The sequence below is a fragment of the Xiphias gladius genome, chromosome 5, assembly GCF_016859285.1.
Source record: "Xiphias gladius isolate SHS-SW01 ecotype Sanya breed wild chromosome 5, ASM1685928v1, whole genome shotgun sequence".
NCBI classification, from domain to species: Eukaryota; Metazoa; Chordata; class Actinopteri; order Istiophoriformes; family Xiphiidae; genus Xiphias; species Xiphias gladius.
The window spans coordinates 15431922-15459757 of record NC_053404.1 but is presented as its reverse complement, the minus strand read 5'-3'; the positions used below and the strand labels follow the sequence as shown (position 1 = coordinate 15459757).

The following is a 27836-nucleotide window of genomic DNA, read 5'->3' as shown; positions in this document are numbered from 1 at the left end:
ACTATGCATGGGTGACCAAACTAGATCTAGGGATCAATAAAATGTTCTGATAAGATATGATTCGATACGATACGATACGATACGATACGATACGATACGATACGATACGATACGATACGATACGATACGATACGATACGAACTAGTTACCCATGAGGACATATTTTTATTTAAGCATTTATTGGTAGGAGTCCATAAAAAATGAACATTTCTCAGACTTTTCCACATTTCCACTCACAGTAATCATGAGAACAACCTGTCAAGGATAAATCGGTTGTGGGAAACTGTCGTTTTGTTAAAGGAATCTTTTAAGAAACATTCATAGAAGGTTAACATTACTGAATCTGAAGGTTACTGAATCCACACTGTACAAAGATTCTTACAAAAAAAAGAAATTAATAACTTTGAGAGGGGTTAACAGCTGTTTTACACCCTGTGGGAGTAGTGGTAAAGAGTGGACAATATTACTGCTGGATTGTTGATAATCATTTTTTGTGTATGATACAGGAGTGACCAGGAAATATTCTGTAATCCTGTAATTCTGTAATAAAACTCAATCTTCAGTGCGTTCATTCTGTTTTACTCTCACATTCCCCAGATATCCCTCTCCCTGCTTGACTCTATTGAAAAAGGGATTCTGTGAATAGCTTTACCTTCACTTATTCTCACATGCTATACAGTATTAGTACAGTAATTTTCACACTTATCACAAACAAGGCTGCTACTGTAATTCTCCTTCCACCTGAACCCTTTCAAACACAAGAACACTCTCTCAAAACATGCTATAAAAAGTGGAAAAGTCCAATCATAGGAGATTAATTAAGGTTCTGAATGTTCACTGTACATCTGCAGGGCCCACCCACAATAAATACAGCAATAGCAAAAGCTTAACTACTAAAATGTACCTTGGACAAAACAAAACATTGAAGTGAGGTCTCTGCAGGCTACCGTTCGGTTGATGAAAGCATGCAGGAGTTATGCTCTGCACTGCAGTTGATAGAGAAGAAGAGATACGGCCAAGCAGCGGGGATGTTGGGCCACTGATACATAGCAAAGATGAACTAATGCCAGGTATGATTGATGGTGCTTCTGCCAACATATGTAGGTGTGTGTGTGCATGTGTAAGTGTTTGGCTGAGTGTTTAAAAAAAGGCACCGAGTCCACCGAATCGTGGGAAGAGCCGAGGAGCTCTTTTCTTTTTGGATTCTGCCTCCTTTAGCCACAGTTTCTTCCTCTTGGTGTCCATGTGCCCTACAAAATAAAAGGGCAAACAATTATTATACATTATTATTATTATTATTATTATTATTATACCACTTTCTAATAAGTCACCCTTTATTTGGGGTGTATAAGCTGTAACTAATGGCTCTATTAATATTTATAAATAACTAATGCTTTATAGATCAGTTATAAGCTGTAAACAAGAACAACTGATGAGCCACCCGGTTGTGAAAAATCTCTCTGGTTATTAAAAGAAATATGCTAATTTGTTTGCTTGCTGAGAGTTAAATGAGAAGATTGACACTGCTCTCATGTCTGTATGATAAATATAAAGCTATAGCCAGCAGCCAATTAGCTAACTTAGCACAAAGACTGGACTAGGGGTATATACAGTTCACTAGAGGGCTCTTCTTAATATATTTAAGAGCTAAACAGTGTGATGCAACGGATAAGCACCAGCAACTTGGCAACCAAAAACTTGTTCTATTTATGAGTTGCACATTATCTATACAGCATTAGTAAATGATTCATTAACTACTAATTATAGCATGAGTTACAGCTTGTAACCACTGTAGAAAAAGTGACTTGTTAAAAAATGTGGTACTAATTTTTCTCACATTTAAAAAATGCTTTCAGCTGGCAGCACTAGTTAAAAAAACACACTCTCTGAGGAATCATATTTGAATAGTTTATGTCATTATCTTAGAAAGAGAATTAGGGCCTTTGTTTGCATCCCAGCAGGAACTTTGCACAGTGAAATTAAAGGTTCCCTCCATAACTAACGAAACTGCTATTTTAAATCATTCAGCCCCTGTGTATTACATATAATGGCACAGCTTTTGTGTGAACCTTCCTGACCCTGTGAAGGAAAACGGAGGGTGACCTTTGACCTCTGGTCGTAACCACGATGTAGAACAGAGCTGCCTAATGAACACCTCTGTCCTCTGTGTTTACATCTGCCAATCAAACGCACCACTCTTCGTCATCGTCCTTTGTGCAGCCATCAGACACAAAAGCAGACAATTAGCTGCGCTTATTAAGACTCTAATCTTTAAAGGAAAGCTCTGTGTGCTGGTAATTAAACGGCCCTGCACAGTGGCGACTGGGCGAACCTCTCGTTAGTCCCAGGCTCTGTAAGCCATGCTCCTCCTCTTCTTCTGAGGGGTTTTGGGCGGAGTTTCTCAGGTAGCGCTGATGCAGGCCTAGGCCAGGAAGTGTGTTCTGTCTACGGCGACAAAACTCTTCCTCCAAGGGGTCTTCGGCTGCAATGTCTGTGGATGTGAGCAGAGCAGAGCAGAGTGGGAATGAATCACTACTAAACCCTGCTTCTCGCTGTCTGGATGCATTGCTGATGGTGTTCAAACCAACATTAAATGGTTTTTTTTTCTACGTAGCTTCTGTGAATTTCAGCCTTCTGACATGAGGTATTGCGCAGAAAAAAGTAAGCTGAAAAGAAAACATATTACCTCGTGATGCCCTTGGCAATGTGAATAGAATCAGACAGAATAAAAAAGAGATACACGCATCTATTACAGTAAGTTGAGCACAAGTGCAAAAAGGTATATTGATGTAACTAACATGAAACAACAAAGATGATACGAAACAAGGAGTTCAAAGGGTCCCTAAGGCGATACAGACCCCTCCTTCCTTTCAAACACCAAACATATTCATGTTTCATTTCATTCATATTTCATCTGCCTTACTTTATTGTGATTAGTCATGTAAATAAAATGAGACTTGGTTATTCTTCTCTCTAGGTAATTTACATTTATATTGAATTAGTGGCAGGCAGGGTATGGGGGGGGGGCTTATTATGCTCCAAGATTACAGGCAGATCTCATCGCCATTGTATTGTGTAATTAAGGCAGTGGAGAGGAGAAGAAAGGAGGCCAGATGCTCGCCGTGCTGAACCTGGTCCCACTTAGAGGAGAATCTACACCAGCATTTCACAAACCCCTGCACAGTGTGTAATAGCCCGGCCTTAAACACATCAGAAGTCATTAGAGACATGGCAGCTCTGTTTGACATATTGGCGTATACCTATGGCAGCAAGTGCCATCTTAACATAAACACAGTCATTTTAATCATTAATGTAGAATTGTGGCTAAACTGAAACGCTATCATTGATATGTTTTCCATGCGACATAGATGTGCATTTTAGAGGGAGGTTGCTCTCTTTTGATTCTTTCAGGAGGAGCTCAAGGGTTTTGAGGTAATAACGGACAACTGCATGTGCTCAGTCCTTAAAAAAGACAAAGACATCACTGGATTTAAATTCTCTTTGAATAGGCTTCTTACTAGTCAAATTTCTTTGTCGGGAATACTTTTCAACTGTGTTAGGGTCAAAATCGTTTTTTTCGGAGTTGGAAGCAAATCTGAGTTTTTTTTTTCTATTTTTCCGCAGAACATGGTTTGTTTTCATGCTGAAAACACTTCAACTTTAAGGTGATTTATGTTATTTTGGACCCAGAATTGAATTTCTTTATTTCAAATTAGCTTTTTAAATCGAACACAATTGTAAAAGCCCAGAGGTGACCCTGCAGAGAGACACCAACTCCCAGTGGACCAACAGAAACAGGACAATTGGTGGCTTTACTCTCATGGCTGCAGCTACTCGTTTTCAATCCAGCTTTTGGAAAAAACAACTAATCCCAAGGTGCATGTGTCAGTTGATCCTATCAGGTGAAGTTAGACAGCTGGATTAAGCCAACATGTATGTGACATCAAGGTTGTATACTTTGTTCCTTTGCTCCTGGGGACCAACAAGTTGCATCTATTATGGGCCTGGATACCTGGGTGATAAGAATCCTATAAAATCGCATAATCCATCATCAGTTAATTAATTTCAACAAAAACAATATAGAAGAGCAGTGATGATAATGAGATCTTCTAATGCTCATAAAAAGAGCCTTTTATTTTCTGGATCAAGGACTTCATTTGAAAAGCCAAGTTCCTGGATGCTTTCATTTGCAGCTATTGTCTTGAGAGTGCCTGTCGTTTGTCTCCAGGCTAAACAATGCTGTGTGTGTCTGTAAGGGCTGTTTGATACACACTGTCTAGACTAAAATACAAGAACATGTACACAGGGACAAACACCCAGGTTGACACCCTAAACACAAACAGACATAAAATCTGTGTGATGGACAAAAGCAGGCTTAGTGCAGTATGCTGGATCTTTAGTAGATTATTAAGGAAACCTAAAATTAATCACTGATCAGGAGGAGGCTAACACTACATGACAACCACAACTATGGGCCAGATTATTTTCAACAGTCCTCCTTCTCCCAATTCAAGGCATCTGATGTCGTGCTGATGTGACTCTAATGCTGAGCACAGAGAGATACAGTCTGTGTCCTTGTTCTGACACAGCCAAAGAGAAACTGGCATCTTATCTTTGCCATCGTTCATAAAGTGTCCAGTGGCTCCGGCCAAGCCGAGGTCTCATGCTAAAATGTCAAGCAGATAAGGTGGAGGGGGAATAAAAACCGGACGCTGCTTTCTGCCAACAGGAAGCCATATTTCATAACGTGGGGAAACTCGGGGACAGGAAATCACAGTATTATGTGTCACATTGGAATGGATGGATGCAGGAGAAGAGGCTGTAAGACTTTGTATCTAATATTTTTATGAGAGGAAGTGCTTCCATTGCCTTTTGAAGAAATGCAAAGCCAAATTTATCAAATCATAACTAACAAAAAGTGTGCTGACATGTAAATATGAACATTGATTAAATGATTTCTCGCTAAAATAACACATAAATCATATATACACACCTACATATGTGTGTTCAGCATGTGACATATGGTATATATATATATATATATATATATATATATATATATATATATATGTGTGTGTGTATACACACACATATACATATATACACATTTATATATATATACATATATACACATATATGTGTGTATGAATACATATACATATATATATTCATACATACACACACATATATATATATATATATATATATATATATATATATATACATACACACACACACACACATATATATATATATATATATATATATATATGTGTGTATATGAATATATATATATATGTATATGTATATATATATTACTACCATATGTCACATGCTGCTTCATTTATTCCAGTTATGCCTCTGGTTTTGTGATTCCTGTTGGACATTGTTTTTGTATACAAACAGTGTCATCTAGTGGCCACATGAGGATCCACCTTCAAATCAAAAATGTCTGATTAAAGGCAGCAATACGTTTTTTCAAGGCAAATCTCAGAATTAATTCAGATCTAATGATTTTACTTTTCTTCAACTACTAATTTTATATTATTATTTAGGCTGTATATGTCTTTTGAAATAGTAGTTCCCAACCTGGGGGTAGGGGCCCCTCCATGAAGTGAGAAGATAAATATAGTGGGTTGTGAGATGATTGCCCAGGTAGGAAATTAGAAAATATCAATTCCGACACACAAAGTATGTTGATTTTTCAGAATCTTCTGTATTTTTTACTTCTCTTTGGCAAAATCCTACAGTTTTAATTCATCAAGCTTCCAAAAGTTTTTTTTAATCTGAGTGAATCTGAAACGAAAATCCCTCTTCACTTGAACTTCTCACTTATAGATGTGCAACCTGTGAATTATGAGGGGTGACAAGGAGAAAAAGCTGCATCTTTAGGGTTCACAAACAAAAAAGTTGGGAAACACTGTTAAAGTAACCTCCCTCCCCTCCCTGTGTTCTGGCGCAGAGGTTTTCACGCAGTGAGTTGAGAGTTAAAGGGTAGGCGGAGGGGGAGAATTGAGGCCAAGACACTGTGTGAGGTGAAAGGAACAGTTGCATGTTGGTGTTCTGAAAACAAAGTTAATCATTGTAACATACCCACATATCAATACAGCCAACAGCTGGAGAGACCACAGTGGCTAAGGATAGGCTCACAATTTTTCAAGTCGTTCTTTAAAAAAATATTCAGGTGGCCACATTTACACTGAAACAGGGTTTTGTTGCTATAATCGTTCCTGTTGTTCATACTTGCCGTTAAAAGATCCCTTCCTAAGATGCTTCCAATGTAAGAGAAGGGGGACAAAGTTTACCTGAAGCTAATAAAATGATGCATCGGTCTAAGGTAGACAAATAAAGTGGATATCTTCCAGAGTCAAAGTCTTTTTAGTGCCCTCCACTGCAGCTTAATGGGAAAACACTGTCTGTGGAAACACAAGGAGGGGAGGTCATACTAAAAACACAGTAACTGTTGTAGATAATCCCCCGTCACTTACACTGAAAGAGCATTATGGAGAGATTTTTGAAAAACCAGTATGAACAGGAAGAGTGAGTACAGCAAGAAAAAAAATTTGTTTAATGTATATGCAGTGCATTCAGAAAGTCTTCAGACCCCTTCACTTTTTGGTATGTTGCAGCCTTATGCTAAAATCATTTAACACCCCCCCTTTAATCTACACTCAATACTCCGTACTGACAAAACCAAAACAATTTTTGGCAAATGTATGAGAAAAGGAAATAAACTGAGATCTCACATTGTCATAAGTATCCGGCCCCTTTTACTCAGCACTTAGCTGAAGCACCTTTGGCAGCGATTACAGCCTCGAGTCTTCTTGGGCATGACGAGACAAGCTTTGAAAAAAGTGAAGGGATCTGAAGACTTTCTGAATGCGCTGTGTGGGCACATAGCAGTTGTTTTAGGACAGACTTTCCGCCTTTATTACTGTAATTAAAAAAAAAACAGAAACAAAAACAAAAACGTTAAACCCCGATTGCCGCAATTTGCATCGAACAGTGAAACTCCCCGGAGTCATAGCGCAAGTCTGATCTGAACACACGTGGTACATATTTTTAGATTCGGCGGGACTTACACATCCCGAGGACATCATTATTTCCGACGCCCATCGCCACTATACGCCTATAACACCCATTTTGAATCACGGATAAAAGAAGCTCCTCAAACCTCCAGAACTTGCCTGAGAATCATCACGTTTTTACGCCCGCCCCCCCCGTATCAAAGCAATGTGGTGACAGTTGTTTGCACATCCATGGGCACATTGCAAACAGGAACGGCTAAGAGCTAATTCGGGATACTTTCAGTGGTGCAAGTTTGCCACAATGTTAACAAATCCCATTAATAATGTAACTTCAAACCACCCATCCCTTGAACAACCCTCTGCTCTGGCACAAAATTATGTTTATCCAGAAGAGGGCGCCATTGCACCACACATATTTTTATATATATATATATATATATATATATATATATATATATATATTTTATATATATATATATATATATATATATATAAATGATTCCTGCGACTGCAACACTTATTCAACATCTTATAATTGTTTCATTATGATAATTGACTCATGTTTTCTACAGCTTCCAGATGAAAACGTTGGGGGGAGTAGGTACAGATACATTTGCGTCGAGTTTAAGATGAAGATCAGATCATTTGTGATATGGTAATAATCCATATCAACATCTATCCTTAATCTACTGAGTACATTTAGGCAAAAACCCTCACTGTGGTTGGAGAGAGATTTTGCAGAATATGTAAGGAAGAGAGACTGGCGCAAGGCAGCAGTGTCACCTAGCAACAGGACTGCGCAAGCGTAACCACCGCTGCAATCAGCAATGGGGAAAAATAAATTGAAAGGACAACACAAATACAAGCCTAATACTTGAAGTCGTGGCCTTCACGCCCGATTGACACCACCAGGACATGCATAGAGGCTGCATAATTTTGCATTTATACAAGTAGTATTAAAAGTCATAACTGTTAAGCCTGAACATTTCAGCGTGACTCAACGAAGGGCCTCACCCTGCCCTTTTCTTTCTCTTCAGTTTCCCACTCCTGACTTGTCTCTTACAAAATATGCAGTGGGTCTTGTGTAAATAAACTAGCCCCAAGCACATTCCTGAAGAAACACACACAGACACACACACACTCTTTTCTCTGAACACAGTGACCTCTGAGCCAACTGCAATCATTCGCACAACCCAGTTTAGCTTTGGATCTAACCTTATCATGCCTAATGTTCAAGACAAAGTGGAAACAAACCCACTCTTTTAACAAATGTCTCCAAGCAAGACATTAAAATGTAATTTTGGATTTTCTCAGCTAATATGTAAGACTTTTTGTTTAATAGACAATCTGAATTATTAAAAAAATATTAAAAATTTTGAGTCATTGCTTTGCCTAAACATCTCTGCAGAACTCAAGTTCTGTTCAGGGCGTTTTCAAAAGAGGTGCACTATCAGCATTTATATAACCCCATAAAAATGTCCAGACGGGAGGGGTGAAGAGAGAAATGAAACACGAGGACGGGCAAATGTATTCTGGAGGTGGGTGTTGTTTCATTCTCACCTGGTGCGTAAAGGTAAAGCATACCTACCACACAGAAGGAAAAAAAAAAAAACCTCAGGGTTTGAAGATAGATGTTGAAGGAAGATAGGTGTATCTTTGCTGAAAACAAAGTGAGTTTTTTCACATGATCTCTTAGATAAATGATTAGGATTATTTTAGTGTGGGCACACACAGCACATTACCAACATACCGTATTGTCAGTGACCAAGCCCTTATGTAAGTCACCTACAATAAAAATGAGGCATTAGTGGGTTAAAATAATGCACACAGTGAGCTGTATGATGGGTGAGTGTACAAAAGAAGCAGCCAATGTGGTTTCCTTTATTGCAATTGTGTGAAGCAGACTTTAAAATGTGATCAGGCACAAGCACATACCTCATACACCCAGGAAGAGTGGATGATATAAAAAAAAAAAAGCCACTCGCACCAAACACCACACAGACACCAGGTGACTGCAGCAGCATTTCCATAATGTCAAACTCAACTTTATTGACCAAATCTGACCTCTTTGTTTTGGTTTTCTTTTTCTGTGTACAAAGGATGAAAAGTCCCCTGTCTGTCCAGTAACAGCGTATGGTATTGTGTGTTCTAGGTTCATGGTTTTCTGACACAGTTACAGTGAAATTACAAAGCAGCCTCCTGGAATCAGCAATCATGCAAAAACAAAAAAAACTGTGGTATTCTCAAATACGCAAACAAATCTAAGAGTAAGAAAAATGCACATTATTATTTTCAATTAATTAATAATCTATGTCATTCATATTACACACGCATGAACATGGTAATAGCTAACAGGTTAGCAAGGTGAAGTTCAAGTTAAAGAAATAAGAGCCAAGTGGTTAAGCTTTTATCATTCACTTGTTAAACTGGTCAAATGAAAACAGCAAAAATGACATGCGGAAGTCCAACTATACAGCATCTTGTTTTCCTGCTACAAAAAGAAAGACAATATCTACCTCAAAGGGAAAAAAAAAATTGTGTTTGTGTGTGTGTGTGTGTATGTGTATGTATGTGAGAGACTGTGTAATTGTGCATGTTTGCAAATGAGCGTAGATGCGGGTGTGTGTGTGTGTGTGTGTGTGTGTGTGTGTGTAGCACATGTCCAGCTGTGTGCATATGGCAGAAGTAAAAGTACAATTAAATTATTGTAGTAAACAAAAAACAAATCCAAGTAAAATGGTCCCCCCATAATAATGGAATAAATACAAATATAGAAATACTGTGAACATCTCTCTCCCCTCCCTTGTAGCTAAGCTAAATTGAGAAAATTGTTGTTCGGGAATGAGAAGCAGGAGGACAGAGAGAGGAGAGACCAACCACCAGTAGCAGACATTGTCACTGGGCGAGTTTTTTTCCAGATGTGAAAACTGTGTGTTGATCAAATCTTGTGGCGAGATAATTACTTGTTATCCAGTCTTAGGAGCTGCTCCTTACCATTAACTGTTAGAGATTTTAACTGACCGTCCTCCTCCACTTCGACTCGTTCCTGGCCATTCTCCACGATCCTGTAACAGAAAAAGAAAAATAGAAAAAAAACATTTAGGTAGCAAGAATTCAGACTAATAGAGGTCTTGAAAATGCTTGAGTTAGAAATTTGGATACCGTTTTGTGGTAATTTTTCTGCCGTTGATGAACTTGGTGGAGGTTGACACAGATCTGAAATTACCCATCCCCCTTCCCCCGCCACCAAAAGATGAAGTAGAGAAAGAGGTGATACCTCCTCCACCCATGTCTCCAAATGAGCTAAAACCTGTATAAGAGCAAAAAAACTTGTTTAAAATCCTAAAGCATAATAAATTCTTAAAGAATCCAGCATCTACGAAATGTAAAGACATATATTGAGATGTACGCACTTGAATCAAACCCTGAGAAGCCCTGCCCGAATGCAGGGAAACCCCCAAAACCAAAGAGTGAGCCACCCATCCTGTTCCGGCTTGTGCCCCTTTGGCGACTGCGACCACCTCCGAAGAAATCATCAAAAGGGTCATCAGCTGTGGAGGGAATCACAGAGCATGATTTGGTGAATTGGGAATGAGAAATTCTTTTTTTTTTTTCTTCTTCTTCAAGAAAAACTTTAAATCTGTGTTAAATTATTAGTTTTTTGCCCACTTGGCAGCAGCAAAAACGATTCTTAAACTCAACACTGATGTATTATCACTTTTAAGTTGTTATGGTGAACTTGTTAGCAAACAGTTTCCTATTTAAACACCTAGCAGATGCGGAGTACCATTAGCGTTCATTTGGAGTCATGTTTCTGACAACCTGATATATTTAAGTTCAATATTCTCCATTTATAGCTTTATTTTAGCCTTTTTTAGTCTCCACCAACTCGTCAGGGAAGTATCTGTGACTATAGCTGATAAATGCTTCACTATGTTCACCACCTTGTCGCTAACTGTGTCTGTCTGCTCTTTGGTGCTGAGCAGGGAGTGTACATCAGGTAGTTTTTAGAGCTTTTTGCTGAAAATAGCTGTTTGGGTTAGGTGATCATTCTCTGTGGGTCTGTTGCAACAAGTGAACACTTTCATATGAAGCAGTCATTTGATCAAATGCTTAAAAAAATACTGATTATAGCAGCTTTAAGGCTGATTCCAAATTCCAAAAGATTTAAGTACCTGATTAAAAAAAAAAAAAAAAAGCTGTGGTGGATGTCAGAGCAACAGTTTTTAATTTCTGGAACAATCTTAATCCTAAACTGTCAAAGTGCCCACCACTAATTCTCATCTTAAAGCCCTGTGGACATGCTACTAATTGCACGCTGCCAATCTGGGTCACTCTAACAGGATAAGGTTGGATCACTGGCACCATTTTCTGAAAGAAGACTCTTCCTTCAACCTTGAATGTACTGAGGCAGCGACAAGAAAGCTTTACTTGGTCTCTCTGTCAGAAAGCTTAAAATAAAAGTATCCCCTGTACACTGTTGTAACTGCATGACTGTCCATTTACCTAGAAGAACACATCAGAAGAGACAGCCGAGCTCTTACAAAGCTGTCAGTAAGACAGCACACATCAGAGGAGGAGAGAGAGGGGAATGAAGGCACTGAGAAATGCTGTTTAAACATTTGAATTCAGCTTTAATTGTTGTGTACATGATTAGTGTACACAAAGAGATAGCGCTGACGAAAAGTTAAGGCATTCCTGAAACAAAAGCAAAGCACTCTTTTTCTTATGTACTCCGACAGAACTTCAGAAGACCTGTCAAGCATGAAGACTGAGATCAAATCAGTGAAGAATGTGCCACGCCTGTACAACACTGCACAGGGCGTAATAGCGCAGGATAAATTAAAATGACAGTGTCAGTGGGTTTGCAGAATGTACATGTGCACCATAATGTATAAAAGCTGATAAACATACTGACCTAATGACTACACTATTAAAAAAGGAACAGAACATATAAATAAATTTTGTTTAAATGAGATTGTTACAAGTCGGAGTATAGAAGCTGCCCAAGGAGATATTGTGGAGATATTTTGTAATTTTTCTGCAGTTAATCTAAAAAAGTGCTTAAAAGGGAGTCTGCTGATATATCCTTCTTATCTACTTTTCACATGTTCATTTTGGAATGAGTGTGCGCTGTTCTTGGCAGAGAAGTAGGCCCTCGTCATCATGTGAATCTGTATTTGTCTCAAAACCCACCCACCCCCACCCCCAGTCTGCTGGATGCTCTAGGTGGGTGAGTGACAGATCTACAGGACCAGCTGCTGCTTACTGTGACAAGCTGCTGGACAGTCAGGACTGGAGGCTGGATGGGATTTTAAAAACATATCTGAACTCTCTCTCTCTCTCTCTGCCTAACATCTCAAAGAAAGTCAAGCAAACCAAAATGGTTGTTCAAAGAAACTTACTTAAAACAGAATTGGAAAAAAAAACAAGATGGACATTTTTTGTCTTATCCTGTTGCCTACTAATCAAGCCTAATAAAGGTTGTCCCCAGTCAAAATAGAACTTGAACTTTCTTCTTCTGTGCGACAGCTTTATGGTTTGGCTTTTTTTAAACAGTCTTTGTTTACTGAAAAAAGTAAATAGCAACAGCTGTCCTCCGCCACTTAATCTTATCCATGTAAATAAATACAGTGATACATGTGAGTGTCGTAAAAGCAGTTTATAAAAACAGTCTTATATAAAAGATGGTGACTGTGTTCTCATTTGTAAGCAGGTCTAATAACTGATAATAGTGGCAATAGTTTTTAAAGTAAGTCTATGTTACATAGCCATGCTTGAGTGCTTGAATTGTATCATGTTTTACATGTAGTCTCACACTCACACACTCACACACTCACACACCACACACTCACACACTCACACACTCACACACTCACACACTCACACACACTCACACACTCACACACTCACACACTCACACACACTCACACACGCACACACTCACTCACTCACACTCAGACTCAGACTCACTCACACTCACTCAGACTCAGACTCACTCACACTCACTCACACACACGGCATTATTACATCTGCTTTTGTTTTAATACAGAAGCTATTTTTGAAAGCATTCCAGTTGAGTGATGTAGACGCTCGAATCCATCCTCTGCCTAGGTCTGAACTCCATATTTAGAGTTACACAGTGTGAACTACACATGCCTTCCAATCAGCCTTTTGCTGAACCCAGACAACCCTGGACAGGCGCTAAAACTGCTGTTACTATTAGCATATTTAATACAACTATTGACACTTCTGAGACAATCAGCTGTTAGGCACTACAAGATGATGCCATTACAAAAAATGATAAACCACTGGTTAATAGTGTGGCACATTAGGCAGCAGTACAAAAGGTTTCTCTGAAAAATCCAATCCGGGGTAATATTACAACCAAAAAGGTACCATAATTTTGTACTGAGGAAAATGCAGAGAGAAACAGAAATGACTGCCATTAAAAAAATAAAATAAAAAACACATTCAAACTAAGATGTAACATTTCTTTGTGAGAAAAATATGGATGCAACGACTGCAATCAACCAGGAACTGAACTACTACTACCTAAGACAAACTATGCAAAATTATTTAAATATTTATGTCTGTACGTGTTTTTATGTATTTTATCTTTTTCTTATTTTTATTCTTTTTTCTTTTTGCATTTTTACTTTTGCTTTTCATATAATGGACGGGCAAATCAGGTGGAGCACCTTTCAGTGACTGAAAAACTATTTTGTAATTATGCAGCCACTTTTGAATTGACCGTAAGGATGGTATGAATAAAGAGCTTTTAAAAAAAAAAAAAAAAAAAGCTGGAGTAAAATAGGAGTCCAAATCCTCTTTAATAGATGAAGGATACATAATGAAGTTGAGGTCAACATCCTGCAGAGATAGTCAGTGTCTTCCAACGTGTGACAGACCTGAGGTGAACAGTTCTTAGAGGCACATTAAAAAACTGTAGGGGATTAGCACCAGCCTTTGCAGAAGGTTTCCTGGGCACCAATGCTCCATCTTCAGCAGGAGCTGCTAGCTTCTAACTAATAGGCAAACTAATTAGGAAATTGAAATACCAGTGTATCACATACATAAAACTGAGGCCTACAGGATGTACTCCTTTTCTCTCTGTCTCTCTTCTGCATTCCCTGGCCATCCATATATATTTTTGACTAGATAAAATGATCAAGTTAAAAATAATCATTGCATACATCCTACTCTTCTGACACTATTCAATCCCTCTCTCTGTTGCCAGAAATGAAATGGACTTACCAAACAATTCTGCAAATGGATCTCTGCCACCAAAGAATTCCCTGAAAACATCCTCAGGATTACGGAATGTGAAGCCGCTGCCACCAAAGTGATCATAATAGCCTCCTGGAAAACATGAAACAACAATAAAGCTCATAAACTATGAATTAAAGGATTACACAAACTGCTATCATTACATGTCATAAAAAAATACAAATGCAATACCAGGCTGTTTGTACAAAATTTGAATGAATAAATCATAAATTCATATGTTACTATTGGTGCCCAAATTACTTTCAGAACAACGCAGGAACCTGCCGCTAAAAATCAGCACATCTACAGAGCCTTGAAATAACATCTTATTTTTAATCCTTGTCATATTTTGCCATATCCTTATTAGCATGAACTATAACTGAAATCTTATCAGTGACTGGCACTGAAATAAATATTCTGTTATTTGAAAGTCCTCTTCTTACCTCCTCCTCCTCCTCCTCCTCCTCCGCCACCTGAAAGGCCTTCTTTGCCATATCGGTCATAAATATTCCTCTTGTTTTCTGTGTTGGAAAGAGTAGGTTTTCAGATAAGATTGATAGACACAAAACTGACCAACGGAAGAAAAGATTCCTCCCCTGTTGCATTGTAATCTTCAGGTAGGGTCTCGTAACTGCAAATAATGTGTTAACATCAAACTAACAGAACAAAAACTAACAAATTTTTATTCTCACTGACTAATTTTAGTATGTGGTAGTAAATAACTTTAAGAGACCGCAGTGCGTCACTGAAGGGCATGTTTCTGACTGATTTATTAGTGAAACATCTATTACAAAATGCTAAACCTAGAAATCAAGTTCTATATGATGAAAATTAAAATTTTACTCACACTTGTGTACTTGAGTGTACTGGATTTTATTAAACAAAACGCATGACACAGAACGAGTGTTGAACGAAAATCATTACTTAAGGAATAGTCTTAAAATGCAACATAATTACAGATGTAACTTTGTAATTTAACAATTAATGTAACCTTCAACCAATTTCAGCTAATAGAAAAGCCACATAACTTTTTAATATTTCACTCAAACCCAGAACACTTCAAGAACATGTCAGCATTTCTACATTGCATCCAACAGATTAATGATTATATAATTTATCTGATTTATCAGCTTGACTGTGTGCTGTGAGCATTTCAAACTGGACAAAACTGCAGTTCAGCAGTAAAAAGGTGTAGCCATCAGCACCTGAACACTTTTACAGACTAAACTGATAATCGTCAAAGACATCATGTGACAAACATAAAGTAAAACTAAACCCACTACACAAGTGGTTTGTCCGATAACAAAAGAGACATATACATTCCAGCGTGAACACTTCTGACATTGTGCAGGGTAAATGCTAATACCTGCATCTTGTGACTGGGTGTGTGGTACAAACTGCAACTAATAAAATGTTTCAGACTTCTGCTGCTCTAAAACCTATATTTCAATTCCAGACTCTTGAAAACTGTAAAAAATGTGAAAAGCCTGTCTTAAATGAATCTAACAAACTGGAGTAGGATCAAACTGTTTCATAAAGCCAACTTGGACTAAGTCAAGTCTGTTGTATTTCATAACATTGCATGACATTTGCAAAATAAATTCTAAAAATATGTTTCACTTTGTCATTATGGATTTCTGATTGTATATTGATGGGCAAAAATGTCAATTTTATCCATTTCAAATTAAATCTACAGCACAATAAAATGTGCAAAAAGGGGTCTAAATACTTTATAAAGCAACTGTATATCATACTTTTGCCAATTCTGTATTTTATTCAGGCAAAGTCCTTTTAATACTGTGTGTCTGTAGACAAGATTTAACGTTTATGGCAAATGAAAAAAAGAGTTTTGTAAAAAATGTGTTTATATTAGAGCAGAAATGATTGGTTCATTTGATCGAAATTTAATTGTATTAAAATCGTTTACATTTTTTCCAAGCAAAAAACAAAGGCAAAATTGTGCTTGCTCAAACTTTTCAAATGTGAAAATGTGCTGCTTTTCTTTCTCTTAAAGGATGGAAAAATAAATACCATTGGTCTTTAGACTGATGTTGGGTCAAAACTAACATCTGAAGATGTGAATCTTGGCTCTGGAAACTTGTGATGACAATTTGTAACCATTTTCTGACATTTTATTTACCAAACAATTTTTTAAGAAAATAATCCTCGTATTAACTTGTTTCCTAATTTTTTTTTTTTTCCAAACAATACTCTACCTTTGTATGTAGATAATGGAAGTGCAGTCTCATATTTTTTTAACAACAGATATGACATCAGGCAAAAGTAAGCTTCCATATTTGAGGTGCCAAATACAAAATATGGCTTTTAAAAAGGGTTATTTAAAATAAAGCACTTGAGAGAAATATCAGAAAAATCTTACCATCTGAGAGCACTTCATATGCCTCTGAAAGCTCTTTGAACCTTTTCTCTGCTTCCTCCTTGTTGTCTGGGTTCTTGTCTGGATGCCACTTCAATGCCAATTTTCTATAACTGGAGCATAAATACCATACAGTACCAGTAGAAATAAAAAAGAGAGACAAACATACAATGTATGCTGTATAGATATGCCAAGGACAAACTGTTAAGTCTTAATACAGAGATGCAAGGTGTCTGAATGTATGTATACTAGGCACCCCCTTATTAGAAACACATATCCACCTGCAAGTCTTTATTCTAGGGTGGTAAGCATGACTATACCAAACACATAGACACCCATAACTGCTCTACAGACATACACACACACAGACATACACACTTTTCTTCTCCCCACCCAAGCAGAAATAACAAAGACAGCCTGAACTCTATTAACGTGCAATGTAGGCCTTGCACAGCAGCTTACGATGGCTTCAGCTGCTTGTTACTAAGCCCAGCAGTAGCACCGGCAGAAGACACACAGTTGCTGTGGACAAGACTAGGGACTAGTCGCCAGCAAAAAAAGCTGCACAATCCAATATCGACTGATATACAGCCTGGCAGATTTAGTGGTCAGGCTCTAATGTTCACCATCTTAATTTAGTGAGGTTAGCATGCTAACATTTGCTAATTAGCACTAAACATAAAGTACACTTAATGCTGATGGAAATGTCATTAGTTTTGCAGGTATTTGGTCATAAATCAAAGTATTGGACAAATTCAAATTTTGACCTGATGTTGGCACTAGGTTAAAAGTTAAGGGTTTACCAAAGCTATTACAGTTCATCCTAAGGGGAACATGAATGTTTTTTTTGTTGTTTTTTTACAAATTTCATGGCAATCCATTCAATAGTTGTGGAGATATTTCTTTCTAGACCAAAATGGTGGACTAGCTGACACACAGACATTACTATCCTTAGGGCTACACTGCTAGCATGTATAATAATTCAATCAGGGATCAATAAGAGAGAGCTGGGGTCATAGGGTAGAGATATGACTAATTGATTGGTGTTGGTCTAGATAACATTTGACTTTGGCAGCAAGCAACTAAGTGCATAGGGACAGCAGACTCTTAGCATTTGCTTTCTTTCTATGCTGAATTCTTGGCAAATCGGATACTCTGACATTGGTTGATTTAATCGGCAATAATTAGAAATATTTAGAGGTTTGCTGCTCTCTCACATTCCTTTACTTTACTTAATGATTTTCTGCATTACCCAAAACAACTTTTAATGTCCACTGGAGCACATGCCTAATTTCAAACAGGCTTGCTGAGGTTTTCGTTTAAATAGCCACTTGTATTCATGGAAAACTCTTCATGTGTCAAAACAAAACTTGTTAGTGAGAAAACTGTATGTAAATATAATTAACTAGAGCTGGCCTGGTCAGTGGTTTGACTGCAAGTGGTGGCTGAACGTAGGGGGAAGGTATTTGACAGTGGCAAGGTTACAGGAAGAAGAGTGGAAACTTTCTGCATTGCAGTCTTTCTGCTCTCTCTCTCTCCTTGTGTCAGTTTATACTGCCGTTGGAGGATATAATTAACCTATTACACCACTCTAAGTAGCCGACATTCAACAACAATACCGGGGGGAAAATGGGGCACAAGACACTCCGGGGCACTTACGCTTTTTTGATGTCCTCTTGTGTTGCATTTTTCTGGACTCCTAATATTTGGTAGTATTCCACCATGGCTCTGTCTGTGTGTGTTTGTAGGTGCTGTCTTGTGTGAGGATCCTCTAAGTTGCCTCTGTGGAAAGAAAGTTAACTTCTGTTAAGACATGTTAGCCTGGAGAAATAAAGTCCAACAAACTTCGTCTGAGCGTAGCCATGTGTGACGGGTACAATATCTCCCTTCCACATCAGAGGGCTAAATTTGTAAAGGGGAGGGAGGAGGCATAGCATTAAACAGGGTGGCAATACCCAACAATGTAATCAACTGCACTGAAATAGAGATGCGAGGGGGGGGGCAGCTAAGCTAGTACAAGCCAAGCAAAATTACATAATAAGTGGGTGATCATCCCTCACCCTGAGGCTGAAAGGGAGAAAATGTGAATCTTGTTTTGCTTTTGAATTTTGTATATAGCTATAAAAACCATGAAGCATTTCTTTAATGATCTAATGCTTAAGTTATGAAGCCCAGACTCTCAAAAACAAGACAGAACAGGTCTGATGAAAAAGTATCAGAAGATATTCAAGTAGTCTACTTTTAACCCCAGATATTTGCAATACTACATCACATAGCAAGTAATCTGCACCAACATATTATCAACATGGTCATATACTCAACATCTCTCCTGCACTCTCTACCTAGCTGGCTTGGTGTATAATAATAGTACTACTACTACTAATAATAATAATAATAATAATAATAATAATAATAATAATAATAATAATAATAATAATAATAATAATAATAATAACAACAGCTGCCAACATATTGAGTCTTGATCTTGATAAACATACACTTACCCATCTGTGCAAATTTATGGTCATTAAACAAGCTAAGTTGGAGATCTGCTTCTTCTCTCAGATTCAAGTTACAGAGTTTAATCTCTGGGTGTTTTGATTTATATCTTCTAAAAAAAGGGGAAACATGTCATATTGTCGTGTCATATTCAAATCTCAACCTCACAGGTCTAAAGGTCCTAATTTTTATGGCAGAGCGTGGGGGAAAACTAAACAGATATGTTAGGAGATAAACACACGCAGATTCTCTGTTTAGACTAAACCTGATAAAAAGCATACAAAAATCATACATCAGACTGCAACAGGCCAAATTAAAAAAAAATTAAGAAAATGCCTAGCAAACGCAGGACTGAGCATTATATATCAAGGGATATTTTAGCTATCATACAAAAAATGACAAACGGACCAGTGAGGACTACTTACAGTAGGAGTCCGCTGTGTCCTGTTTGTTTGCTATTTATAACCTGTGGCCTTTGCAGTTAGATTGTGTTTGTGTGTGTTACGAGAATCTGGGGGGGTTGGGGTGTTTGGCACATGGCAGTGCCAGTGAGTGACTCCTGGTTGAGAGCAGGCACAGACAGTAAACTCATGAAAGCCTTCCCTTCGACGTTTCATTATCCACTCCGTCTTTTTCTCTTCAATTCCCCATTTTACTCATTTGAAGTCTTTCTTACCATAATTCTTATAACATTCTTTCTTCTCTATATATATATCCTCGCATAAAGCGCAATTTAAATATATAGAGATATGACCCAGAAAGTTATCATTTTCCTCTAGGTTTTTCTAAAAACCAGCCCAATATCCTGACTCATCATATTAAATGTATCTTCTTTTATCCCCCTCCCTTCAGCCATTACTGATCCACTCACCCGTCACCAGTTCCCTCCAGCAGCGGTTTTAATGGAGAGTAGTGTCTGCTAGAGATGTAGTTACTCCTAGTTCTGTGCAGTGTGTGTATGTATGTGTATCCATGCATGTATGTGCAGATTTATGCCTCGTGGTAGCATTAAACAGTTAATTCAGATCTGATGGATTCCTGCTCTGCTTGGTGTGACCCATGCCTCAGAGTGAGAAACAGATGTGGGTCAGTCAATCCCATGATTCCTCAGTGAACCAGAGGTGATGGCTATTCTTCTTGTCAGCACACAAAAAGAAGCAGACAATTATTAGATTTTCCATTTTCCTGAAATTAGCACTCGTAGAAGTAAACTGAAAAGCTGTTATTTAATAAAGTCAACAAACACATAGATAATTGGGGTACAGCAAAAAAAAACAAAAAACGCTTTTGCCTATTTTAATATTTTTGTAACAATGGATTTGTGCATATTTTTAAGAGGGCGTCGCAGTAATTATTATTAAAGAGCTATCAGGTCAGAATGTTCTGTTTTTCTTTGTCTAGTATGATAGTAATTTGATTATACCTTTACATTTTGAACTGTTGGACACACAGAACAAGTTATTTGAATATGTCACCTTGGATCGGCATTTATTCACTAGTTTTTGACATTTCATTGACAAAATGATTAATTGATTAACTGAGAACATAATCGGATAATTGGTCACGTTAGTTACAGACCTAGTAAATTTAGGTTTTTCATGATTGAAGGTAAGAAAAATCATGAAACTAAAAGCCAGTTCGGAGCAGTATGTGATTAGTGTATCAGACTGTGGTGTTGAGGACAGAGCTGATTCACACTGCAATTCTACAAATTTACTGGTTGATCTTGATTATCACCTTGATTTATGGACACAAACTCACACCCAATGAGTGAGACTGCATGTATAGGCAGCTAAAATTAAACCTCTCCACAGGGCAGACGGTCTTATTCTCTAGTAAGTGATGAGGTGAAGACCTCAGTCACGAGCTGCTTCTCCTGTGTTTTACAGGAGCCACCTGAGGTGATTTGGATTTTTTGCAAGGATCTCAGCCACAACGCCTCAACATCACCCAGGTGGATTTGAAATTGGGGATTCCCGGAACAACAGGATGCAGATAAACCTCCAAAATTGATGGATAGATTAAGGAGGGATTATTCAATGATGTAAAAAGAAGGTTGCAAAAGGGAAATCTTATGAGTGATTGTAAAGGTAGTGCTAAAAGTCAAATTCTTGCACTTGTGAATCATAAGAAACCAGGAATGCAAAGATGTTAGGCTGATTTATGTAGTACCTACTAATTTTTTGGACTGTCATTTAAACATTTTATGTGGTATTTTATGTGGTACATTTTACATACAGTGATTCATTTTTGGTCATAGTGTATGAATAATTGCTAATAATTTGGGAAAATTCCATTATAGCGTATCAATACTTGTCCTGCTTTAAAGCTCAAAGAACAGGTTTGAAGAAGTTTTCACTCACATTCAAAACACTTTAGACCAAAGGATCTATCATAATGTGAAAACGCATCATATATAAGAGTACTGAGGCAGTATATTTTATGGTTAAACAATAAACTTCAATGTTAAAGATTTCAGCAACAGTTAACAAAAAAGTTACGGTAAAATTCGGTCATTACACTTTACTAGAAATCAAATTGTTATAAATAATTACAATAAATTAAAAATGAAAATACATCAGAAATATTTTTCTTCTTTGAAGTAAGTGTAAAAAATACAGAGAATTCCAGACTATAAAACATGTCTGTACTGTAATTTGTTTGTTTTTTTTATCTGTCAACAAACACAATAACTAACTAACTAACTAACTAACTATGCCAATACCAATATATTTGTGATAAGTCAGTATTGGCTAAACAACATCAGCCTGTTGATATATTGGTCTGTAATTGAACTTTAGTATTTAGTTCATGCTGGAGATGAAAAGAGGCTTTCACAAAAGATTCATATTGACACTCCACAGATGCACTACAAAACACTACAAGCCACTATGCAAAATATATTATCCCATTAATGCAGAGGTATTCAAGAGACAATAAACAAATACATAATAAAAATGAATATCAGATGAGACTTTTCACACTTTTCTTTTCAACGGAAACTCACTGTAATAGGACACAGATCTGGATTGAAGGCCTACAATGTGACTGGAATTTCCCTAACCATAATGGCTGTTGAAACTGCATAATTACTGTAAGCAATATTAGGTTCATATCATGGACTCATAAAGATACATCTGTCTTGTAAAAGCTTTAACAATCCATCCATCTGAACACAACTCCCAAGTTAATTACCTGGAGAGGGCGCTAGGTTTTATCTGTTGATTAAAATCTCTGATTAGACTTCAGTATTTCTTCTTCAGCAGCTAGGTGCTCCCGAAAAACAAATGATGACTGTCCAAGATTGCAAATTAGTTCTCTTTTGTTTAAGGCCCAGTTTTCCCCTAAAGACTTTGTTTTTTTTTGTTTTTCTTTTAGAATAATTACCTACAAACCCAGCCTCATCCTGTTACAAACTGAACACTGAGTACGCAGTTGCCCCCACTGTGACTGGAATCAAAAACGCAGCTGGAGGAGGTCTGTCAGTGTCAAAGACGATTCAAAAACGACTACACATGTGACATTAACAAGACAAGCGCACCAGGCAGAACAAACTCTGAGCAGCTAGAAACCAACACCTCACACAAATCACAGTTGACAGAACAGAGACACAGATGACAGCTAAACACGACACAATAATAAGCTTGTACCTTACCAGAAATGATTCATAGCAAGAAGTGCTTGTGCTTGAAACACTTCAGAGTGTGCAAATGATCAGCCGAGTTTTCTCTGGATTTTTCTCTTGACTTTCTATTTGTGGAAACATATTCTAAACGGCCATCACCCAAAGAAAATCTCATTTACTGTACACAGCAGTGAGCATTTTCTTCTTGGACAAGGGAACCATTCACAAAATTGAATGTATGGGATATTAAATCTTGGGGGGAATTTAAAAAAAAATGTTTTAATGAAAATTGGTAAAAATTCCAAACAATAACTGCTTCAGAGGTCTGCATATGTTCAGGCTATATTAAAGAGATTTGATGATTTAAAGGAACATAATATGTACAGCTGACTATAGCAAAAGGAATGGCCATGTCTATATAGGTAATGGCTGCATTCAATAGTTAATCAGGCAACAAATTTACTGGAATTCCTCAACCAACACATGGAAACCGAAAGGCTACAAATTCCATGTTGTAGTCTATACGCGTAGGTGCAGTTCAATAACCAGTCACAGTAAATAAAACTTTAAGCAACAATAGTTTTTAATGTCATTACTCTGATAGGATAACATAAAAAAAAAAAGCTTGTAATTCCCAAATTACTGGAATTTCGAAACCTAAATACAGTTCATCAAGCTGTAAAACTCTGGTTTAGAACATTAAATCGCCAAAAGGCTTACAGCAAACAAACAACTGTACCAAAAAAATCAAACACTACCAATACCAAACTAAGTCCTTGTCTCATTAGACTAGCTTGTCAGCTCTGCAATATAGTCTGATTTACCCAGATCTCATACAGACAGGATTACCACAACGTGAATCTGAGTGATTTATTTTACAAGAAATGGCCAAACTGGTTAGTCTCAAAAGTCAAGTGACAAAATGTATGTATGTCAAATCTTTGTAAACCTTCTTACCTTTGTATGGTACTTAACGACTCTTGACAGGAAGTACTACCTTGTTGGCATTTCCTGAAGTAAATGCCAACTAGAGACATCATTTAACATTAACCAATTAACAAGTTGTTTTCACTTTCCTATTGCATTTGTGCTGCACTGTCTAATTATCATATAGGTCAATAAAATCCAAATTAATAGATATAAATTTTGATAACAATCAAATTTTTTCGGTCATTTATCAAGTAGAAATACCAAACTTTCAAAATTGAATGTTGTTGTTGTTTGCAGGTACTTAGCCAGTAAATGAAGCATTTTTTTCTGTATTTTACCACACTAGCAAATATTATATTTAATGGGCTGAACTTAATCTTTGAAGTACTTCCTCTCTCCAGGCCTCTGTAACCAGCGGCAACAGTTGGTGGGAACAAACTCTAGTCTAAACTGAGGAAAATGCAGGGTGAAAAAGTGTTTTCTGCCCCTGTAGGTAATGTTTCTCCACTTTCTGGAGGCTAAAATCAATAGGCCGATCAAAAATCAAAAGTGTTAGCGGTACTTTGGGAGCCCGGTCAGATTAACAGAAACTTCCCGAATGTTTTATAGCCGAATGGACGTTTTTGAGATGTATTAACATACAACGTGAGGATATTAACAAAATAGCATTAAGGCTACATAACAAGTGAAAACACCTCTAAAAATATTAATGTCGTAACTTTAATATTGCACTGGTAGTCTCGTATTGTTAGACTGTCACTAGCTATGTTTTGACTGGTGACAGAAACATGGATACAGCAACATTTATGGTATTAATTTTACCCACCAGAAGCATGAGAATTATTCTTATAATTGCCGTAAAATGTAATGTATTTGATAGGTTTTGAAGCTAAAATTGTTGCTAGGTATAGATAAACTATCATTATTTGGGTTTGGATATCTAAAGCCAAGCAAAAGCACGGAGGTCCACTAGTAATTTGTAACGTTTTAAGCTAGCTTGTCGTTAGCGGCTACCTCACGCAGTCTTCAACGCCGACTCTCAAACACAACTGAAACCTAAGTCTGTGGTAAAATATTAATAATATTTAATATATGATACCGGCGATAGCGGGGTGACATCGGGTAGCGACACCACAGCATCCACGCATGTTCTTCGTGTCTATGCGACGGTAAACACGGTCAACGCACTTCCAGCAAATTTAATCCATATCGACACATGCAACACTTCACATTTCTACTAATTCAAGCAGTGCCTTACCTGTTTAAAGGAAATGTCTGCTCCAACTGCGTTCCTGTTGTTGCTGCCCCCCACTGTCGTCGCCTGAGAGCGGAAACTGTACGTTAACTGCGGTTGCTGCTGGTGTTGGTGTCGGTGTGGCCACTGACATTGACTAGCCCATTATGCTGCTGCTGCTGCTTTCAGGTACTGTCGAACATCAGAGAATTACCACGAGCAATGGTATCCTCAATTAGGCTAGGTTAAACAAAAATTGCAGCACAAAAGTTGTTTGAGACTCAATGCGCCGTGGATACTTTTCAAGGATAATCCTGGTGAAATTCTGTTTATTTTTCTTAATGTCAACAAAGGCCATGAAAAGACCAAAACCAACAATTTATAGATCCAACTATCAACTATTGTCTGTGTGGCCAAAGTCTGATATAGTTTCTCTATGCCATAGAGCCCCATTTTCTATTTACTTATATTCAAGTAACAGTGGCTAAAGCTGTTTAATTAAATAAATTTATATCTTCATTGGTTTCCAGTATCTTGGTTTTACAGAATATGGTCAGATTCATATGGTAGCATCCTGGGTTGTCTGTGTGACTGTTTGATTTGTCAAACTATCTTTAATACCTTCAGTATTTTGCTGGTTCAGTATTGTTATTTACAGGATGAGTTGGGCTACTCTTAATGTGAGCAACACCATACATGTTTTGAATCTGATGATTTTATGAAGAAAAAGCTTTACACATTTCTAAATATTTTCCGTGTATGCCCACAGGTTTTAAACACACCAAAAGTATTTGCATATGAATGGCTTGAGGAGATATCATTGTTCAAATGATACAGGAAACATATTAATGGGACATTCTAAGCTTTAGTGCAGTCAAAAAATATACTAGTCTGCATTCAACAGCTCCACACCTTTCTTCTTTTTGATATTGCTGAGTAGCTTGAGAAGCTTTACCTCACATTTTATGACTAAATAAATAATAGCATGGCATAGTAAGGATGCATCTGGTCAACATTAACATTTATTAAAGGAAATCATTTACACCCTTGTTCATTTAAAGGTTGTACTGAAATCAAGTGGCATCAGAAACACCAAAAACATCTGGGAGTCTAAGACGATAACGTCCATCGAGTCGCATTTAAGAATTCTCTGAACCCAAGGAAGAGGGTGTTACGAGACGTACCGAACGCAGCATGTCTTTGAGTGCCGACAGCATCGCTGTCTCACTGACCTGCTCACACATCCATGGTAACACTCAGCAGACCCAGGAAACAGAGGCCAGAAGCCCGCCTTCACTGTTCGCATGTGCATTGTACCTAAACTGAGACAAGGGGTCTGTCGTGCATCTGAGATATTTTTCAAAAGAAAAGAAAAGAAAATTTGGCCCATTAACGCTCTCCTGTCATGCAACATGCAGGTGCCAAGACCAGAAAAACCGTTTACTGCGCCATCTGTCGTGTGGTGTGGGAAACAGGTGACCTATGTCAATGGAAAGCCAGTTAAAGGTTAGCAATTATAGAAATAAAAGTTCTCATAGTGAGTGAAAAATGTCTTTCTGGAAGTGACTTAAAAAAAACCTATAATTTTGAATTGTTACGATAAAATTGACATAATAACATGTAATACTGACTTTCTTTATTCTGTCTGATTAGACCTCCGCTCAGGTTTAAGATGGAATGACCTAAACTGTAAAATGGTGTAAGGTCTAAACAATATAATGAATGATGTGTTAATTCCATTTAGCCGCTGTAGCTTCAGGGTCCCGGTATTGTGCATGATGACTGTCACGGCTTACTGAGAGCCCTCAAAAGAACAGAGCCATTGTCAATGTTAACCCCCGTACTTTTTCTACTATGACAAGTCAAAATGTCTGATGTGAAAAAGGCCTTTTATGTGAGGTCATCCATATTTAATAAAAATGGTCAGGAGAGTCAGAGAGATATCAAAGCAAGCATGGTCTCACCCTACGACAACGTTAGCAAAGTACAAATTAAGTCCTCCCCCCCCTTTTTTTTTTAAACATGGAAATTTTCCCTGAGAATCGGGTGGCTATCTTTTTAGGTTTAAAATAGGTCAGTCTCTATTTTTGTAAAACTGTGACTTGCATCAGACTAATCTAATAGCAAAATAAAGATTGGCCCAACACCAAAGAGCAGTCTAAAATATATTAGTGAAACTGGCCTCAGTACACGAACACAGAATCCTAAGAAGGTGTTTATGGCCTTTACCTTTAACAAATGATGTGAGGCAATTAGCTTTCATTCTTTGAAGTTGGCTTAGTGTGTCAAAACCATAGTCAATTTGTATTCAAAAGTTAAAAATTTAAAATAGACTGTTTTGTTACATGGACAAAAGTTGATGTCCACAATAGGAGAAGCTAAGAGAAGAGAAACCGATTAAATTAATTGATTGACTAATTATTAGGCCTATAATTTTGTATGAAGTAAGCCAAGTAGGCCAAAGTTTTAACACACTGCAAAAGTTTTTGTTCACCTTTCATGCCAAAAACGGACCTCCATATTTTCAGGTTGCACCTCAAAAAATTCGGCAAGACACAGAAGATCTAAAGGGGGGGGGGGGATCAGTGGGCTGAACTCATCATAACCCAAAGACAGAGAATGAAACAGTGCATCTTATTGCGGTTTTGAATGGAATTGATCCTGAGATTACAGACTTGCATTGATTTTAAATGGAAAATGAAGGTCGTTCTTGCAGTTACAGCCGGCTGGAGCTCTTGCCAGCTAAGGAAGGCCCAATGAAAATGACAGATGCTATTAGTTATAATGGACATTATGAGCGGTCAGTATCTAATTAGTCTCATTGAGCAGGAGGAATCACAGCAAAAGATAACACGCACAGGTCATTATATATCA

General features: G+C 37.5%; 1 protein-coding gene across 4 annotated transcripts; it reads right to left on the bottom strand.

Annotated features, from left to right (window-relative positions):
- Positions 1 to 145: 145 nt before the first annotated feature.
- dnajb6b (DnaJ heat shock protein family (Hsp40) member B6b) lies at positions 146 to 25154 on the bottom strand. Of its 4 annotated transcripts, none has more exons than XM_040126817.1 (10): positions 24987 to 25154; positions 18334 to 18456; positions 16678 to 16787; positions 14741 to 14818; positions 14286 to 14390; positions 10442 to 10579; positions 10191 to 10338; positions 10023 to 10093; positions 2333 to 2491; positions 146 to 1250 (listed from the first exon to the last, which is right to left on the bottom strand). In XM_040126817.1, the coding sequence occupies exons 2-10, from the start codon at positions 18396 to 18398 to the stop codon at positions 1141 to 1143; spliced, it is 984 nt and encodes a 327-aa protein (XP_039982751.1). In that variant the 5' UTR covers positions 18399 to 18456; positions 24987 to 25154; the 3' UTR covers positions 146 to 1140. The 4 variants fall into 4 exon arrangements, with proteins under 4 accessions (XP_039982751.1, XP_039982750.1, XP_039982749.1 ...); XM_040126816.1 differs by lacking the exon at positions 24987 to 25154 and adding an exon at positions 24828 to 24964; XM_040126815.1 differs by lacking the exon at positions 24987 to 25154 and adding an exon at positions 23756 to 23854.
- Between the last annotated feature and the right edge of the window lie 2682 nt (positions 25155 to 27836).

Excerpts from the sequence above, each read along its gene's own strand:
- dnajb6b (XM_040126815.1), bottom strand. The coding sequence starts at position 23,838 with ATGATGTCTCTAGTTGGCATTTACTTCAGGAAATGCCAACAAGGTAGT. Across the intron at positions 18,457-23,755 it reads TCGTTAAGTACCATACAAAG|AGGCAACTTAGAGGATCCTC; the intron begins GTAAGAAGGTTT and ends TTCTTTCCACAG. Across the intron at positions 16,788-18,333 it reads CAAGAGGACATCAAAAAAGC|TTATAGAAAATTGGCATTGA; the intron begins GTAAGTGCCCCG and ends TTTATGCTCCAG.